This window comes from Pleurodeles waltl, chromosome 11 (assembly GCF_031143425.1).
Source record: "Pleurodeles waltl isolate 20211129_DDA chromosome 11, aPleWal1.hap1.20221129, whole genome shotgun sequence".
NCBI classification, from domain to species: Eukaryota; Metazoa; Chordata; class Amphibia; order Caudata; family Salamandridae; genus Pleurodeles; species Pleurodeles waltl.
Genome location: NC_090450.1, coordinates 943,640,722 through 943,659,913, shown reverse-complemented (window position 1 = coordinate 943,659,913; position 19,192 = coordinate 943,640,722). Strand labels below are relative to the sequence as shown.

General features: G+C 48.4%; 1 protein-coding gene across 9 annotated transcripts in view; it reads right to left on the bottom strand.

Annotated features, from left to right (window-relative positions):
- Positions 1–19,192, bottom strand: part of DEPDC5 (DEP domain containing 5, GATOR1 subcomplex subunit) — a 401,482-nt gene that overhangs the window by 44,006 nt on the left and 338,284 nt on the right. For all 9 annotated transcript variants that reach the window (XM_069215090.1, XM_069215095.1, XM_069215097.1 and 6 more), the window contains one exon: positions 1,979–2,039. In XM_069215090.1, the coding sequence (XP_069071191.1) occupies positions 1,979–2,039 (61 nt within the window). The remainder of the gene's footprint in view (positions 1–1,978; positions 2,040–19,192) is intronic.

Genomic DNA, 19,192 nt, shown 5'->3' with positions numbered 1-19,192 from the left:
AGGACCCTCCCCCTGAATCTACTTGGCAGAAGAGCGCTGTACAAGATGATGATTCTCCCCAGGATCTTATACCTCCTGCAGAATTTTCCACATCCCTTCCCCGTGAGATGGTTCAGGGAGATGGACTCTTTAGTACGCCAATTCATATGGAGTGGCTCACGTACAAGACTGTTGCTAAAAACCTGTCAGAGGGATGTTTATGAGGGTGGACTGGGTATGTCGAATATTCAATACTATTATCTAGCGATGCACATACTTGTAATTAATGACTGGATGGGAGGTGGATGGACAGACCCCGCATATCAACTAGAATTGCAGACGATGGGCTACCCACAGATCCTTGACAGGCTCTACGGGAGCCCGATACCTCGGGATACTCCAGATGTGACCAAAATGGTACTTCTGGGATGGCGTACAGCCCAGAAAGTGACGGGGTGGTGGGGACGCCTAACCCAACAAACCCCGCTATGGCAGGGGAAGCAGCTGATACATGTAGCAGGTCTGGAGGGCTTCCAGAAATGGGACACCATAGGGATCTCCACACTGGGAGATATTTGGAGAGGGACACATATACAATCTTTTCAAGACCTCCAGAAACAATATTCCTTAAATAAAACACAATTCCACCGATATCTCCAACTACGTCATGCCCTACTAGTCCACCTACAGACAGGAGACAGCATACCCGAGCACAGCCCCATGGAAGCCAAGGCACTGATGGGAGTTCTGGGAAGGGGAAGGGTTTCTCAGATTTACCGCACCTTAATCACCGCCACTGGGGGACCCCTGAGAGAGCTTCGCCATAGGTGGGAGAGTTGGGTGGGACCCATGGAGGAGGCGGACTGGACAGAAGCACTGATGGCCCCACGCTCCCTGACAATGGCCACACGCTTCCGTTTAATACAATCCTATTTCCTTCACGCCGCATACCTCACACCCGCTATGTTACATAAGGCAGGCCTCCGCCCCACAGCGGAATGCCCCCGCTGCAGGTATCATACAGCGGATTTCTACCACATGGTATGGACATGCCCGATTATAGTGGCCTATTGGGAAAGGGTGGTGCAAGAGATATCTGAGACCCTACAGAAGGAGGTAAAGAGGTCGCCATTGCCCCTACTTCTCGGGGTGATGGGAGATACAGAGCTACGAAGAGCAGATCGGTCCTTCTTAGGGGTGGTATGTCTGGTGGCCAAAAGGGACATAATGGCAGACTGGAAGGCCAGGGTGGCTCCGGCACTGACTAAGTGGAGACGGGGAGTGGATTGGTGTGCGCAGCGAGAGAAACTTGTGTACGAGGTCAGAGGTTGCTTACACAAACACAAGAAGATATGGGGGAAATGGGAGGATGTAGCGGGCCTTTAAGAGGGGAGGGTGAGTAACATTAGTAATGAAAGCGGCAGGGACCGAGGACTGGACCATTATTGTTTTGAGGCCCGTTGGCTTCATGTTGTACTGTATTTATATTTGTTCTATGCAAAATTTAATAAAATCTCTTTATCAAAAAAGAAGAATCGCATGATGTGGTGCTTTCACAGGGTGTACTCCACAGATAACATCGCTTCTGCAGTGCATTTTTAACCAGATCAAACACAAACAACTATCTTTTAAAGCTTCTCAAGTGTTCTACTTTATGGCTTCCTGGTGCTGAGAGACATCAATGGAATCATTCAGGCCTCTCCTTGCTAGGGAGAATAAAATGGGGGATCAGCATTGTGTGTGTTTTTCTCCTAATAAATGCCTATCTCCCTTTGACAACAGGTTAGTTAGGGATTCGACTGATACCTATACCTGATTCTGTGCTTAATTGGGTTTAGAGGGAAAGCAAGCACATTTAGTTTTGGCATTGTTACCATGAATTGTGTAAAAGTATCACCAGACAACTTGTTCTGCAGACGAGCCAGTCACTCAACCATCACCGGAAAGGCAGCCTGGATATGGTGAGGTACGGATACCCCTTGGCCACCCTGGCACTTACCTGTGCGCAATGGCCTCCTGCAGAAGGTGCATGCGATCCCAGTAGGTTTCGGGTTCAAAGCCTGAAAAACATATTAACGGTTCAGGTAAGTACTTAGCAGAGGGTAGGTGTCCACAGATGAAAATACTGTCACCTGGTAAAATGCCTCTGTAGTTATAAACTACTCCTTCCTGGAAAAACGCCACAGAGGCATAAACTACACCTACATGGAAAAAGCTGCTACAAGTGAAAGTTGCAATTGCTTGGGAAGGGGCTACTTTAAGCACAAGCACCACTCTACCGAGAGAAGTTAATGCCTCCAGTGCTTTTTTTATAAAACAAATCCTCAGACAAGAATACAAAAAAAAAAAAGGCTGCTTCAGGAATACATTGCACTCACTTGGAAACACGCTACCCAGAAAAGGCCACTACGAGTATACATTGTACTCATCTGGAAAAAGTATTTGAAAGGTGTAAACTTTATTTATTTATTTGAGAACCGGCTAGCACAAGTATAAACTACTCTCAGCTTGGAAAAGGCTGCTACACAAACTACACTCCCCTGAGAAAGTGCTGCTACAGGAGCAGGCTATGCTCACAAGAGAGGGCGTGACAGATATAAACTACACTCCCATGAGAATAGGCTGCTACATGTATAAACTACGCTTTCTTGATAGAAGGCTGCCACATGTATAAACTACACTCCCCGGAGAAAAGGCTGCCACATGTGTAAACTACACTCCCCTGAGACAAGGCTGGCACATGTGTAAACTCCACTCCCCTGAGACAAGGCTGCTACATGTATAAACTACACTCCCCTGAGAATAGGCTGCTACATGTATAAACTACGCTTCCTTGAGAAAAGGCTGCCATGTGTATAAACCACACTGCCCTGAGAAAAGGCTGCCACATGTGTAAACTACACTCCCATGAGACAAGGCTGCCACATGTGTGAACTACACTCCCCTGAGACAAGGCTGCCACATGTATGAACTACGCTTCCTTGAGAAAAGGCTGCCACATGTATAAACTACACTCCCTTGAGAATAGGCTGCCACATGTATGAACTACGCTTCCATGAGAAAAGGCTGCCACATGTATAAACTACACCCAGAAAAGGCTGCCACATGTATAAACTACACCCAGAAAAGGCTGCCACATGTATAAACTACACTCCCCTGGGAAAGTGCTGCTACAGGAGCAGACTATGCTCACAAGAGAGGGCGTGACAGATATAAACTATACTCACCTGAGAATAGGCTGCTACATGTATAAACTACGCTTCCTTGATAGAAGGCTGCCACATGTGTAAGCTACACTCCCGGAGAAAAGGCTGCAACATGAATAAACCACACTTCACTGAGAAAAGGCTGCCACATGCATAAACTACACTCCCCTGAGACAAGGCTGCCACATGTATAAACTACACTCCCCTGAGAAAAGGCTGCCGCATGTATAAACTACACTCCCCTGGGAAAAAGCTGCCACGTGTATAAACTACACTCCCCTGAGAAAAGGCTGTCGCATGTATAAACTACACTCCCCTGGAAAAAGCTGCCACATGTATAAACTACACTCCCCTGAGAAAAAGCTGTCGCATGTATAAACTACACTCCACTGGAAAAAGCTGCCACATGTATAAACTACACTCTCCCAAGAAAAGGCTGCCATATGTATAAACTACACTCTCCTGAGAAAAGGCTGACACATGCATGAACTACACTCCCCTGAGAAAAGGCTGCCAAATGTATAAACTACACCCCTTTGAGAAAAGGCTGCCACATGTATAAACTACACTCCCCTGAGAAAAGGCTGCCTTATGTATAAACTACACCCAAAAAAGGCTGTTATATGTATAAACTACACTCCCCTGAGAAAAAGGATGCCACATGTATAAACTACACTGCCCTGAGAAAAGGCTGCCACATGTATAAACTACACTGCCCTGAGAAAAGGCTGCCTTATGTATAAACTACACCCAAAAAAGGCTGTTACATGTATAAACTACACTCCCCTGAGAAAAAGGATGCCACATGTATAAACTACACTGCCCTGAGAAAAGGCTGCCACATGTATAAACTACACTGCCCTGAGAAAGGCTGACACGTGTAAAAACTACACTCAGCGGGAGAAGTCCGAAAAAAGGTATTAACATCTTTTCCCCAAGAAGAGGCCACTGGAAGTATAAACTACACTTCCCTGGCAAAGGGCTGCAAAACGCATTCATTTTATTCGGCTAAGAAAAGGCCGTTGTCATACTTTCATCTGGGAGAGTGTGGTACGTATGAACGACTTCATGTAAAGTTTACACCGGCATGAGGAATAGGCACTGGCAACGCCAAGACATTTGCAGAGCACTTTCAATACTGACTAAAACATGTAAAAGGCCTGCAGCAGTGACAAGAACAAAACTAAAATACTATTACTTTCTGTGTGAGATGATGCAGAGTGCTTTTGAAACAAAGTAGTCCCTCGTGCACGGCAACGCAAGCAGTCTATAGGAGGCGGAAGAATACATCAAGCAGCAATATTATTCCTCAGTGTGGAACCAAGGCCCATTGTATGTGTATTTTCAAGAATTAGTAACAGCAGGTAAGCAGACTGTTGCACTGTCCAGCCAGACCTAAAATATCTCTTTGGATACCATTTACACCTAAGAGAACTGTCACCTTCGTGTAAAAAGGTCACTAGCCTGGAGAAAATGCCCCTTCAGGGACTCTCTAAGCTTGCACGAGAAAAAAATCAAGGTGTGGATGCCCTCGACCGAGGAAAGGACTCGTTCTGCCATAAAGTTTAAAGAAGAAAAATAGTCATCAGGTTTAGATGTTTGGTTTTCAGGAGTTGTTGAAAACGGTATGTCTGTGTATCTATTTTCATTCGTAAAAAACACAGCTTGACTGCTCCCATTTTGAGGATGAGAGACGCATGTGAGTTGCCTAAAGTTACACAGTGCGTCAGCGGGGAGGGCGCGGAGCAGTGATCACGGCGATGAAACAATACTGGGAAGGTTATTGCGAGAGAATGTGAGGGGGTGCGTGGGAGGCGTGGGAGACCACGGGGCAGTGAAAGACAAGTAAGAGGCGTTTAAGGGCCACTGCGGGGCAGGAGAGGTGCTCTGCGCACGCGGCAGTTAAAGGGTATAAGTGTTTGGGGGAATGGGGCAGTGACAAGCGTTTGAGGCCACTGAATAGTGAAAAGGAAGTTTAAGGAAGGACGAGGGTCAGTAACAGAGGAGAGCTTCCTCTGACAAAAGCGCTGCACAGGCAAGGATGAGGCATGAACAGAGGAGAGGTGTATACGTAGCCAGATGTGTCAGCAGGAGGCAGGACCACAGCGATGGGCATTGTTGAACTGGGAGCGAGAGGATCAGGTGTCCTCACAGGGCAGTGACAGAGGATGGGTGGGTGAATAGACATTGACTAGGAAGGGCATCTCAAGGAACAGAATGAGGCCGAGTGCAGCGCCTCCACCTTCCATAAGAAGTGTGAATAGCTCTGCCTGCGGTGCGCCGCTCCGCCAGCCTCCTCTGGTTGTTACCAAGGCAACCAGGAGAGGAATAAAAGAGAACACTGGAAACACGAGCTTTCGTAATGCAGGGATGGAACGCAGCCGACATCTCAGAACGAGGCCGATAATGGGCATCGCTCCATGCATTGTGCACATAAAGCCAAGCGAGTGAGTGGCGCACACAGCACAGAGCGGGGTGGAACCTGAGGGCATCAGAAGACGAGCTATGTCTGGACCAGTTCATCTTGGAGTAGATGTGTAACAGCCCTCCGCCCCCGGGTGGCAAGGCCCACCGCATTACAGTTCCAGCAGGTCTGTGTTAAGGAAAATGCTACCTCCTGATTTCGGACATGATGTCCAACAAGCAAGAACAAAGTGTAGCATCTCTGATTGACTTAGAATGAAACAGGAAAGAACCCTGCGTGGCATTATGGGTCAGTCTGCTCCCTTTAGGGCGGGGTCCGAAAGATGTGCAGGGTCCATTCCCTTGATTTCCAATAGATGAGTTCAACTGGTAATGGTGTGAGAAGTTCCCTTGGACCTGAATGTATTTTTTCTCACTTGGTAGAGTAGCCGGCACTGGGAACCAAGAAACCGAATCTATTGCAGAATAGCACTAGGCACTGTTTGGGACACAAACCAGACCAGAATCCTCTCGTTTCGCCAGGTTTTGCATGCAGCGCATGTGATCACATTTCAGGGAGTTGCTAGACGGCAGTGGTAGGAATGTCAAACCTTGTTCCATGAAATGACAGCACACAGTTCTGCAACTGTGCAACAGAACTAAAACTACACTGGACGAAATAGAAGGCCAAGTCAGATAAGTGAACAGCACAATCAACACGGACTCTTCAGGGATAGAATTTGCGTAAGTACTTAAACAATAATGTACTGGTTATTACTGGACTAGTGGTATTTTATTTACCACATTATATTTTATTAAAATCATTTCAAAAGTATCAGACGCTATAGGGTATACAATCAATATGCACCATTCCTATACCACAAAATAGTGTGAACATAAGCAAAATTATGTCTATAAGTAACTATGGGCCAGATGTATCAAAGCTTTTTGCATTCGCAAATGGTGCGAATGCCCGTTTGCGAATGCAAAAAGCCATGTCAGAATGTATCAAAGGCATTCTGAAAGCAATTTTAAGGAATCACTAAAATAGCGATTCCTTAAAATTTCGACCCTGTTTAGAGAGTTCCAAATTGCGACTCTCTAAATAAGAAATCGCAAATAAGGAATCCTTATTTGTGATTTCTAAAGCACATGTAAGAACCAATTCCTTAATGCGAATTGGGCATTAAGGAATCGCTATTACCACCAAGTTGAACTTGGTGGTAACCATGTGCAAATTTTAAAAATGCATTTAAAATGTATTTTTAAAATTTACATGTAAAGCACACATGCCCTTTTGGCATGTGTGCACCTTCCATGTTGTAAGAAAAATATTTTGGGGTGCAGCAGAGGGGGCCTAAGGCCCCCAGCACCCTGGACTTTGCATTTCCAAAAATTGCGAATTCCAGTTAGGAATTTGCAATTTAGGACATGCAAAATATTCGCAAATATGGGCCGACAGGCCCATAGATGCGAATGGGGGCGAATGCGAATGGGGGCTGGTATCGCAATTTGCGATTCGGTAATAGCATTTGCAATTTTTAAGAAATCGCTATTACCGATTCGCAAATGTGATATGTGATTTCTTAAAAATCGCTATTATCGATTTGCAAAAGGCATTCTTGATACATCTGGCCCTAAATCACCGAAATAAAAGAATTTGGTATGTAGTATACAATCCACTGTACACTGCCCTTTCATATAATCGCCAAGCAAGTGACGGCCGTTATGTCAATAGCCCATATTTGTGGTCCGTCTTCCCTGTAGTCCATGATAGTTAGAGCATCGCCTTGTATCCAAGTAATCTCACTTGTGCTGTGGATTTCAGGCTGATGGGTTTCCTGTTCTCTCGTACTTTATGGTGTGTCGAGGATTCCTTGCAGAAGAAAGTATGTCGACGCGTTTCGGCCTTATTATTCCTGGCCTCTTCAGAACTTCAAAGGCAAGTAAACAAAAAGAAACGCCATCTAATTATGGGACGTGCCTTAACCTTTCTAAATCAACTTGTGCTCATATGTACATGCTGCATATCCATTGTGGTGATAGGAAATTAAAGGAACATTACTCATGCTCTTGGTATAGAAATATACAAAAATGACCAAAGTAACGGTGTCCAGCCACTACAATCAGAAAGATTGAGTCCGAATCCTCTAGGTGTGGGGAGGTACCTCTGGGATTAACTTGTGTGAACAAGGGGTGACAGAAAATGGTCGGAAGGTGACATGTTCTGCCCCGTGTAGAGTCCCTCACGTGCACCCCACAGTGAGCCACGCCGGATGTGTAATGAATTAAACATGCTCATACCTGCTTCTTAGTGTAATCACTGGTTGGTATGTTGAGGACTCCAGATATCCTCGAGGTGAGACCATCTGGTTCTCACCATATATGCACTCAGTGCACCTGTGTAGGAGGGGAAAACACAACACACCAGGTGAGGTGACAAGTCCTATTGCTGCAGCACAACAATGGCTGGATGCTGGGTGGAAAACGAGGAACTGAATAACACATTCCCACTTATTAGAGAGTATGTACGTGGGCTGTCCGTTGGGAGGATAATTTTGGAATCCCAGGCCTTGGCGGCGATGTCTCCATCTCTGATGCGCGACCTCAAAAAGATGACTGGTGGTAAACCTGACTTGGTAGAGGTCTGTGAATACATGGACACCGATACGTCATCTATGCTATATTAGACTCCACGACTGGACATGACGTAGTAGGGCTTCCTAACTTGGGCTAAAAACGAATAGACCGTAAGTATGAAAATGCAGCTAGTTCCAAAATTCTGTCACAACATGTTACCACTTTCAGAGCAGCTACCCTAGAGCACTTAAAGAGAACTTATCCTACAGTTCTTAGGAGTCCGCAGAAATTGCTCATGTAAGGATGACTACTTTCAGAATGGTGCAGAATGCAGAGTACAAGGTTGCCATTCAGTTCCTTTCATCCATAGCTGAGATGGTCTGAGCCAGAGTGAGCATTCTGAATCTGTCCTTACTCAAAAAGACGTTCAATGGGCAGAGGTCCAAGGTAGACGTGAAGCCTCTGCCCTTCTTCGGATCAAGAAAGTAGCATGAATAGCATCCTCACTCCCGCCCAGTCTCCATTTATCAATCTAAGGGTTAGACTACCCGGAGAAAACATTGTATCTTGCAAAAGCATCAAGTTTCTTTAAATCCCTATCCTAAGGACTGGTTGGAAAGAAATTCAGATTGACCTTACTTGTACAAGTTGAACAGTCAAGCTCTCTAGTCTAAGACGCTTGGTCAAAAAGTCTGCATCACCAGGAGCTGGTTAATGTTGCCAAGCCACAGGTGATTACTAGCAGGCATGAACATGCCTCGGAACGTGCAGCCAGAAAGGCATCCATGGAAATGGAAATAATGGCTTATATGAAGTTGATCCTGGTCAAAGATCAATGTGAATGTATGCATTTTTGTCTCATTAGTGAAAAACTGCAATTTTAATGCCTCAGGTGCCCTCAGAACCATCACTCAGATCCATCACTGCAAACAAAGCAGATTCCTCCGTTGATGGCTCAAGAGGAGAGTCTAGCTGTTTCAGGAGATGTGGCTAGCTCACTTGTGTTTTTAAGTCTAAATAAAATACATCATCATTATAATGAGGAGGCAGCAATCTGTCCCTTTCTCATCATCATCATCATCAACATCGTCAGTGTCCTGAGAGACAATGGCCTCTTCCACTGGGTCGGAATCAGAAACAAAAACAGTGTGAATCCTCTGCTGATGGTGGCATCAACGCAGAGGTCTGGGATTGGAATCTGTTTCTTTAACCACTGATTGCGGTTTTGTGATCTCATAGCATGACAAAGGAGAGCACCAATGTCAGCTAGCAGTCAGAGACCAACATCAAGATTGGATCAAAGACTGGCGCTGGTGGGGTCGATAACGGCATGGAAAGAATTAGCTTGGACATTCGAGCCCAAGTAGAATTAGTACCAGAGATGGTACAGGCCTAGTTAGGATCCAAAGAGAGTAGATGGCATCAGGGGCAGTCCCTCCGGTAGAAAGCTGACTACAGAACCCCGCTGTCCCTGAGGCTCAAAGGCACACCAGAGGGTGTCAGGGTGTCCCACAAATCAGCAGCATGGCCTCCTTGAAGGCAGCTATTTTATGTGGGTGTGACAGCAGCCCGGGAAATCATTGCAGAATTGGTTCAGATTCACAAAACATAGCAGGTGGAGGTGAGGGGTGGGAGAATGCTGTGACTTATCATGCCATCCTCAAACCTCCTTGCCAGACTTTGAGTGGAGAGATATGGGCGAGTTTCACTTGGCCCATTGACGTTTGTGCCTCGGCTTTGATTTATCAGTAGACTTTGAGTGGGAAGTGGACGTTTTGCAGGAACTGTGACCAGAACTGTGACGGGCCTACAGCCTGGAATGAGAGCAAGACCTAAGCTTCTACTCAGATCTTTTATAAGGTGTGACTACATAATGTTTAGCTTCCTAGTCTCAAATCACCTGGCAGGTTTGTGGTATGAGTTAGAGTCATAACCTGTGAACAAGCACCACAAGGATACAGTTTTGTGACAACAACTACTTGCTGCAGTCTCGGCATGGCTTCAATCCTGTTGTTTTCATGGTAGGAGGGGGTAGAAGGAGTCAAAGTCATTCTCTAACTCATCATGAAATGCTTTAGGAGCAGCAGTCTACAATAGAGGCCATGGAAAGAAAGGAACTGACGTTAGCATGAAGGGGTGGCAATTATATGTGGTTCTGCTCAGTCACCTCCTGGAGTCACCAGAGCCAAATGGCACCCTGAACGAATTCTCCAGATCCAGTCTGGTAACTTGGGATACTCTAAAGGTGAGGAATCTGCACTTAGGAGTATCCATCAGAACACTAAAATTCAGAATGAACAAGTTACTTTCAGTATTCTGGTGAGAGTGCTGGCTATTACACTGAATCAACTGATGCCGGTGTTGGTGCTACTTAACCAGTCGAGCTTTATTCCTGTGAAGGCCACCTCTAATTACTTGAGAACGTTAATGGCTATGTTGCAGCATATTAGGCCAAAGTTCTGGGTGGCCTCAATATTTTTAGACATCAAGATGGCATTTGATTCTCTAACGTTGTTCTATGAAGAATGGGTTTGGGGCCCTACTTCTTAGGTAAGACAAAGTTGCTGTATACTGGACAAGCAGCAAGGTTCCACAGGAATGGCTATTTGTGTTGTGCATTTCCGGTGGATAGGGGCCCACAACAAGGGTGTCCCCTGCTGCCACTATTAGCACTGGAAGTAAAGGCCATTGCTTCATTGCTTCAGGAAAGACATATTGAGGTGTCTATGTAGGTGGCCGCCATCTTGCTGTTCACTAAGGATCGGGGTAGGAACATTGACCCTATTATTTTAGATGTAATCCAGTTTGAAAACTATTTGGGCCTCTGCATAAACTGGGCAAAATGGAACTTATTCCCATTAACAGATGAGGCATGTAAATTTATCTTGGAATTCCCACTTGCATGACGAGAGGAATCGGTCAAATATCTTGGTATACAGGTGAACAGAGACAGGGAACTGCTACTACAAGATAATTATGGCCCAGTATTGAATAAATTATCCAGACAGACCAAGCACTGGATTTCTCTGCTACTCTCTAAGGTGGGCAGAGTGGAGTGGTGCTAATTAAGATGAGGGTCCTCCTGAGGCCACTTTACCTCTTTGTCAACATTCCTGTCTCTATGGGCAAACACCTTCTTCAGAAAGTGTGCTCCTTACTCAATAGATTGGCGTAAGTAGGTTTAGCACCCCGGGGTACCTAGGATAGATTGACACACTCATACAAAGGTGGGGTAGGGGTTATGGCAACAGACCCAGAACGATATTTCCAATCTACTCAGGCACACTATATTATTTTCTGGATTAATGTGCAATGCAGAGCGCCAAAACTACCTACTGAACAGGACAGAATAGAAATGGGTACCCTGGGCATAGTGCTTGCCACTGTGCTTCCTGGACATCACACTGGGTTCTATGTATGCACTGGGTGCTTTCAGATTAGCGAAGCACACAAGCTGCACAGTTATATATTCCCCTGAAATGCAACTGCTAAATAATCAGGCACTGACCTCCACATGCATAGGTCAGTGTAGGCCACATTGTAGCGACTGGCGCTTATCAAGTTTGGACAGGTGTTTGACGCAGACATGTTATGAATAATTCCAATCTTTGCGTGAGGTCACCATGTAAGATATATTCACATATTTTTGGCTGTGACTTGCAGTTCCCTGTCTTTGGGAGGGATTTCCCTGTGATCCCGTGGAAAATCAACCTTGCACGCAAAAGTACCTGGCCACTTACACAAGAGGGTGGGGAGCCAAACTTTAGCACAAGGCAGATGAGGCAATGCCTGCAACGCATAGCGAACTTAAGGGGAAGTGGAAACGGGACTCCAGTGTACGACTCACTTTGAAAACATGGCGATATGGCTGTAAACAAACTTGGTCAATCTTAGTCAACCTGAGGCTTAGACTCATACACTACAATTTCTTAAGCGGAGTTTACTACACCCCGACGCGTCTATACCTTATGGACAGCACTTGCACTTTGAGATGTGCCTGATGCCCTTCAGCCCCCACAGACATCATGCACATGAGATGGCATTTTGGTATGGCTTGGTCCCAGTTCTTAATCAATCAATCAATCAATCATTAACATTTATAAAGCGCGCTACTCACCCGTGCGGGTCTCAAGGCGCTAGGGGGAAGGGGTTACTGCTGCTCGAAGAGCCAGGTCTTGAGGAGTCTCCGGAATGCAGAGTGGTCCTGGGTGGTCATGAGGATGGTGGGGAGGGTGTTCCAAGTCTTGGCCGCCAGGTAGGAGAAGGACCTCCCACCCGCCGTGGAGCGGCGGATGCGAGTGACGGCGGCGAGAGCGAGGCTGGTGGAGCGGAGAAGACGGGCGGGAGCGTAGAAGCTGAGGCGGCGGTTGAGGTATCCTGGTCCCTTGTTGTGGAGGGCTTTGTGTGCGTGGGTGAGGAGTCGGAAGGTGATCCTTTTGCTGACGGGAAGCCAGTGCAGGTGTCTCAGGTGGGTGGAGATGTGGCTGTTGCGGGGTATGTCGAGGATGAGGCAGGCGGAGGCGTTTTGAATTCGTTGCAGACGTTTCTGGAGTTTTGCGGTGGTCCCAGCGTAAAGGGTGTTGCTGTAGTCCAGACGGCTCGTGACGAGGGCGTGGGTCACGGTCTTTCTGGTGTCGGCGGGGATCCAGCGGAAGATCTTCCAGAGCATGTGGAGGGTGAGGAAGCAGGAGGAGGATACGGCGTTGACTTGTTTGGTCATGGTGAGAAGTGGGTCCAAGATGAAGCTGAGGTTGCGTGCGTGGTCTGAGGGGGTCGGTGCGGTGCCAAGGGCCGTGGGACACCAGGAGTCGTCCCAGGCAGTCGGGGTGTTGCCGAGGATGAGGACCTCCGTTTTGTCTGAGTTCAGTTTCAGACAGCTGAGTCTCATCCAATCTGCGACGTCCTTCATTCCATCTTGCAGGTTGGTCTTTGCGCTGGTGGGGTCCTTGGTGAGGGAGAGTATCAGTTGAGTGTCGTCGGCGTAGGAGGTGATGATGATGCTGTGTTTGCGTACGATGTCGGCGAGGGGGCTCATGTAGACATTGAAGAGTGTCGGGCTGAGCGAGGAGCCTTGTGGGACGCCGCAGATGATCTCGGTGGGGTCTGAGCGAAAAGGTGGGAGGTAGACTCTTTGAGAGCGGTTGGAGAGGAAGGAGGCGATCCAGTCCAGGGCCTGGCCTTGGATCCCGGTGGAGCGGAGGCGGGTTATTAGGGTGCGGTGACAGACGGTGTCGAAGGCAGCCGAGAGGTCGAGGAGGATGAGGGCGACTGTTTCACCGTTGTCCATCAGGGTTCTGATGTCGTCTGTGACTGAGATGAGGGCGGTTTCAGTGCTGTGGTTGGCTCGGAATCAGGATTGAGAGGGGTCGAGAAGGTTGTTGTCTTCAAGGAAGTTGGTAAGCTGCTTGTTGATGGTCTTCTCTATGACTTTGGCAGGGAAGGGGAGGAGCGAGATGGGGCTGAAGTTCTTCAGGTCGCTTGGGTCAGCCGTAGGTTTCTTCAGTAGGGCATTGACTTCAGCGTGTTTCCAGCTTTCGGGGAAGGTAGCAGACAAAAACGAGGAGTTGATGATGGTCTGGAGGTGCGGGGCGATGATGTCGTCGGCTTTATTGAAGATGAAGTGTGGGCAGGGGTCCGAGGGGGCACCGGAGTGGATAGAGTTCATGGTGGTTTTGGTCTCTTCTGTGTTGATGTGGGTCCAGGCGTTCAGGGTGATGGCTGGGGGTGTGGGTTCAGTGGTGGTCGGCTGGGTCTGGTGTCCGAAGCTGTCGTGTAGGTCGATAATCTTACGATGGAAGAAGGTGGCGAGGGAGTTGCACAGGTCTTGTGAGGGCGTGATGGTATTGGGGTTGGAGAGCTCTTTTACGATGTTGAAGAGTTCTCTGCTGTTGTGGCTGTTTTTGTCCAGTCTGTCTGTGAAGAAATTCCTTTTGGCTGCGCGGATCAGGTGGTGGTGTTCGCGGGTGGCGTTCTTGAGGGCAATCATGTTGTCTGCGGTGTGGTCCTTATGCCAGGCTTTCTCGAGGGCGCGGCAGGTTTTCTTTGATTCCTTAAGGGTGTCAGAGAACCAGAGAGGTTTTTTGGTGTTGGACTGTCTTGGGAGGCGTCTGAGGGGAGCGAGGTTGTCTGCGCAGTTGGTGATCCAGTTTGTGAGGCTGAGGGCTGCGTCGTTGGGGTTGGCGGAGAAGGTGGGTTGGTTGTCGATGAGCGTGGAGAAAAGCTGTTCTTCGGGGATTTTGTTCCACTGTCGACGAGGGATGGGTTGAGTGCGGAGGTGGCGAGTCTCGCGTCGGAAGATGAAGTGGACACAACTGTGGTCGGTCCAGTGTAGAGCGGAGGCGTGGCTGAAGGAAACGTGTTTGCTGGCGGAGAAGATGGGGTCGAGCGTGTGTCCGGCGATGTGGGTGGGGGTGTTCACCAGTTGCTTGAGGCCGAGGTTGGCGAGGTTGTCGAGTAGGGTGGTGGTGTTGGGGTCGTTGTTCTGTTCCAGATGGAAGTTGAGGTCGCCGAGGAGGATGTAGTCTGGCGAGGCGAGGGCGTGCGGGGAGATGAAGTCGGTGATGGAGTCGCTGAAGAGGGCGCGCGGTCCGGGGGGACGGTAGATGAGGGATCCTCTGAGGGTGGTCCTGGGGTCTGTACGGATCTGGAAGTGCAGGTGCTCGGCGGCGAGGGGGGTGTCTTCGGTGGAGGTGGTGACGCTGATGGAGTCTTTGAAGATGATGGCGATTCCTCCTCCTACTTGGTTGGTGCGGTCTTTCCTGGAAATCTTGTAGCCTTCGGGGATGGCTATGGCGATGTCGGGGGCCGAAGAGGCATTCATCCAGGTCTCCGTGATGAAGGCGACATCTGGTGCGGTGGAGTCCAGGAGGTCCCAGAGTTCAACGGCGTGCTTGTGGACGGATCGAGCGTTGATCAGGATGCATTTGAGGTGGTTGATGGCGCGTGGGCTGGTGGTCGTGGTTGTTTCGTGGTGGAAGGTAAGTTTGCAGGAGTGACATGCGAAGGGTCCGTGGGTACGTTTCGGGTTAGCTTGGAAGCAGGTGCTGGAGCGCCCTGGGTTGAGGGCGTGGAGGGTGATGGGGTCGTAGCGGTGCAGCGGGGTTTGGGAGTGCTGAGGGCCAGGGGTCGTGCCGCTGGGCGTGGGCCAGGCGCGGACGGGCGCAGACGGGCTTGCCTTTGGCGCGGCCGCGCAGCGGCCGCCATAAGAGGGAGGAGGGGGGGAGGGGTCAGCGGGGGGACGGGAGTGGGGCGACGAATGGGAGCTGGGGGCGCGGGGGCGTGCAGGAGGTGGCGGCGGGAAAGCGGAGGGAGGGGGGACAGGTAGAGGGGAGAAAAGATGGGGGAGGGGGGGGTTAAGGGTGGCGGGGAGTTTAGGAAGAAAGTTAGGAGGAAAGTTAGGAAGATAGGGGAGGGGGGGTTATAGAGGTGGAGGTGGGAGAGGGTGAGAGATAGAAAATAGGGGGTTACAGAGATGGAGGTGAGTGAGGGTGAGAGAGAGAGTGAAAGGATAGGAAGATAGGGGGGGTTACAGAGGAGGTGGCGAGTGAGGGGGGTCAGAGAGACGAGACAGGAGCAGGAGGGTAGGCGCGGGAAGAACCAAGAAGCAGGTAAAAGAAGAAGAGGAGCAGAAGAGGGAAGAGCAGAAGACAGAAGATCACAGAAGAAGGTAAAGAAGAAGAGGATCCGAAGATCAGAAGACAGAAGAACACAGAAGAAGGTAAAGAGGAAGAGGAGCGGAAGAGCAGAAGACAGAAGAACCAAGAAGCAGGTAAAAGAAGAAGAGGATCCGAAGATCAGAAGACAGAACAACACAGAAGAAGGTAAAGAGGAAGAGGACCGGAAAAGCAGAAGACAGAAGAACCAAGAAGCAGGTAAAAGAAGAAGAGGATCCGAAGATCAGAAGACAGAAGAACACAGAAGAAGGTAAAGAGGAAGAGGAGCGGAAGAGCAGAAGAGAGAAGAATACAGAAGAAGGTAAAGAAGAAGAGGAGCGACGAGCAGCAGAGGGAAGAGCCAAGAAGAGGGACAGAGAGGAAGAAAGCACACGCAGGTCGCGGTGCAAAGGAGAGGGAGAGAAGCACACAGAAGAAGAACACAGATGAAGACAGAGGACGGGGAGCAGGAAAGAAAGAAGAGTACAGATGAAGACTACAGAAGAAGAGCACAGAGGAAGAACAGAGAAGAAGAAAAGAAGCAGGAGAGGAGGTGAGTAGTGCAGGGCAGGGCGAGGTGCTGGGCGGTGAGGGGGTACTTACTGTGAATTCGCTGAGCTTGCTAGGAGGTCTCAGGAGCCTGGGCTGGTGGAGCTGCAGCGGCAGGGGGAGCGACCTACCCTTGGGTAATGAGATTACGGGGACCCCTATTCACACACACAGGTGGGTTCTGTTGTAGAAATTATGTAAGGCAGACGGCAATTGGTAGTGCTGCTACTGTTGCTCGCCCAATGCCAGGAAACTAGGGACTGGATGAAAAGGCCCATCCCAAAGGTTTCTGATTTGCTCTGAAATGCCGTACTTTGTAAAAAATGTGCTGAAACGTATGCCGCTTTGCAGCCTCCAAGGTCCTGGCAGAAAGATATTTGAACTCCTTTAAGGGACTACCTGGCTGGGAAAACAGACCGACCGCACTTCGGTTTCGGCATACCGACCCCAGACGCTGATGCCCATGTGAAGTGCTCCATGTCTTATTTGCATTCTTCTGCAAAGTGCAGTCTGTGGGATAAAAGGGTGCTCGTCTGGGCCTCAGGTCTGGCCCCGTGGGTGTGATGCTGTTCAGAATCTCAGCCTATCCTTTTGCTTTTCTTTTCGTTTCTCATTTATTGCTACCTCTGTGCCTCGTGAGAGGCTGTATGCCAGTGATGTGGGTCAGCTCATGTTTGTGTTTAGTTAGGTTTGACAATATCAATAAAATGTTTTCAAAATTACTTTCTGTAAGGAAATTACCCTATTTAGATGTTCCCCTCCAGAAATTTGGACTGATACTGCTGGTTTTTCGACTCTGAGTGCACACAGAGACCTGCTAACCAGCCCTCCCGTGCCTGTGTCCTGACCTTCAAGTGCGTATGTATGACTGACTGATACCCAACTGGTATAAGCTAACTTACCTGTAAGTCCCTAGTACAGTATTTGGTGTCCAGGATACCCAGAGCCTGTACGTTAGAGGGTCACCCCAGGGTCTGTGCACTGGTTGTGCCACACTATTAAAAGTAACAGCAAAGCCAAGTCGTTCCTTTATAAGGCCAAGCTAGCCCTAAGGCAGGGTGCTTTATATTGATAAGTGGAACACTTATTTTTACATTTTCTAACAGTAAAAACTACAATTGTTGTTTTTACTTGGGAAAGGCTAGTTGTCCCATTGGTGACTGCAGAGTTGCAGGATGCCACAGCAGCCCTGCTAACTTCTGGCTAGGGCTACTAAAGTTGACGCTGTAAGATATCAAACAACTTGTTACATTAAACCCGACTTGATGCCCAAGTCAAAATTAATGTGACATTGCAGTATGTCACTTTTTACAACTGCCACTTCGTTGCCTTAAATCCTCTGTACTCGTCCATGGTTGCACATGGAGTCTGTCCCGGAGGTAGCTTTTTGCCCTCCTGGGGAGACATTCAAACAATTCTCAGGAAAGAAGACAATGCAAGCCTGAACAGTAGAGATGTGTTATTTCTTTCTGGCAGGAAGCCACATGGGAGTTAGCACAAAAGGTGGGACTCGGGAAGAAGAAGGGAAACCTGTTGCCAAGCTTGTTTTTCAGGGGAGTGTGCCCCCCTTGATAGCCACACCTCTGGGTTGGGCTATGGAAATCTCCACGCCCCAGAGAAGTAGGCAGAATGGAGAATTTTGGGCTAGCCAGATGCCATACTTCGCAAGAGGTGGTCATCAGGAGGGAGAGAACCCAACAGCCCATAGACTACTGACCGCAACCTTCCCTGAGAGCATGAACCTAACAGCCCATTGACTACAGACCGCAACCTTCCCTGAGGGCATTTTGTGAGCATTTTGTGAGCATAAAAAGGGCACCCCTGACACCCAGATCTCAGATTTCACTGGACTGGAGGAGAGCACCAAAGAATGACTGTCCTGCTGCACCAAGGACCCAGCAAAAAGAGAGGCTGCACCAGTGCAGACTGTACTTGCTGAACCTGATGGCTAGAAAAGGAGAAGGTGCTGTGCCTGTGATGTGCTGCTCATGGAGAAGTTGTTCCCGAGCGCAGCAAAAGGAAGAGACTCAAAGTGTCAGTTGGCTGACTTCCTGTCCACAGCACAGGGCCACAATGGCTGGATAAGCCTTCTTGGGTGAGTTGGTAGCCAAGATCTTCACATTGACGCCCTTCATTGCCATGCAGCACCAAAGACCAGGAACAGACACTCAAAGTTGCACCTGAGCCTGCTGGACCCAGAAATGAAGCCCGAGTTCGGCTCCAGAAGGCAAGTTACCACCCAAGGAAGGAACTGCCTTTGATTGCGATACCGGGTGACTGGTATTCTATTGATGAACTGACTTCTGCCAGTCTCAAGAGGACTTTGAGACGTCGACCCTCTTGGACGAAGTAGTAGCCGCAGGAAGACCCCTGTCGACCACATTGCATCCACAGCATCGTTGAACATCTTCATCATCCTGTATGCCTTGCATCAGGACGACTTACACAGAAGTCAATGGCAAGGAGATAAGTGCCTTTAACTCACTAAAGTCTACTTCTTCCTTCAAGGTAACTCTTTCTGTGGACCTTGCTAGTTCCCCTGACTGATTCCGTGTTGAAGTTGGTTGTCTAAAGTGACTCAAAATAACAGAATTGATACTTGCCCAAATGTTTCTTCAAAAAGATTCCAAGAGTCAAATTTGATGAATTTGTCAAAGCTTGTTTGCAGATGAGCAAAAAGCTGAGATTTACTATACCTTTTCAATTCTGTGTCTCCGGAACCCTCTGGTGGATCTTTTTAATTTTGGTGTCTAAAATATATAAAAAGCAGCTTTATTTGTATAAATTGGCGTTGGATTTCCTGAGTGTCTGAGTGATTTTTTC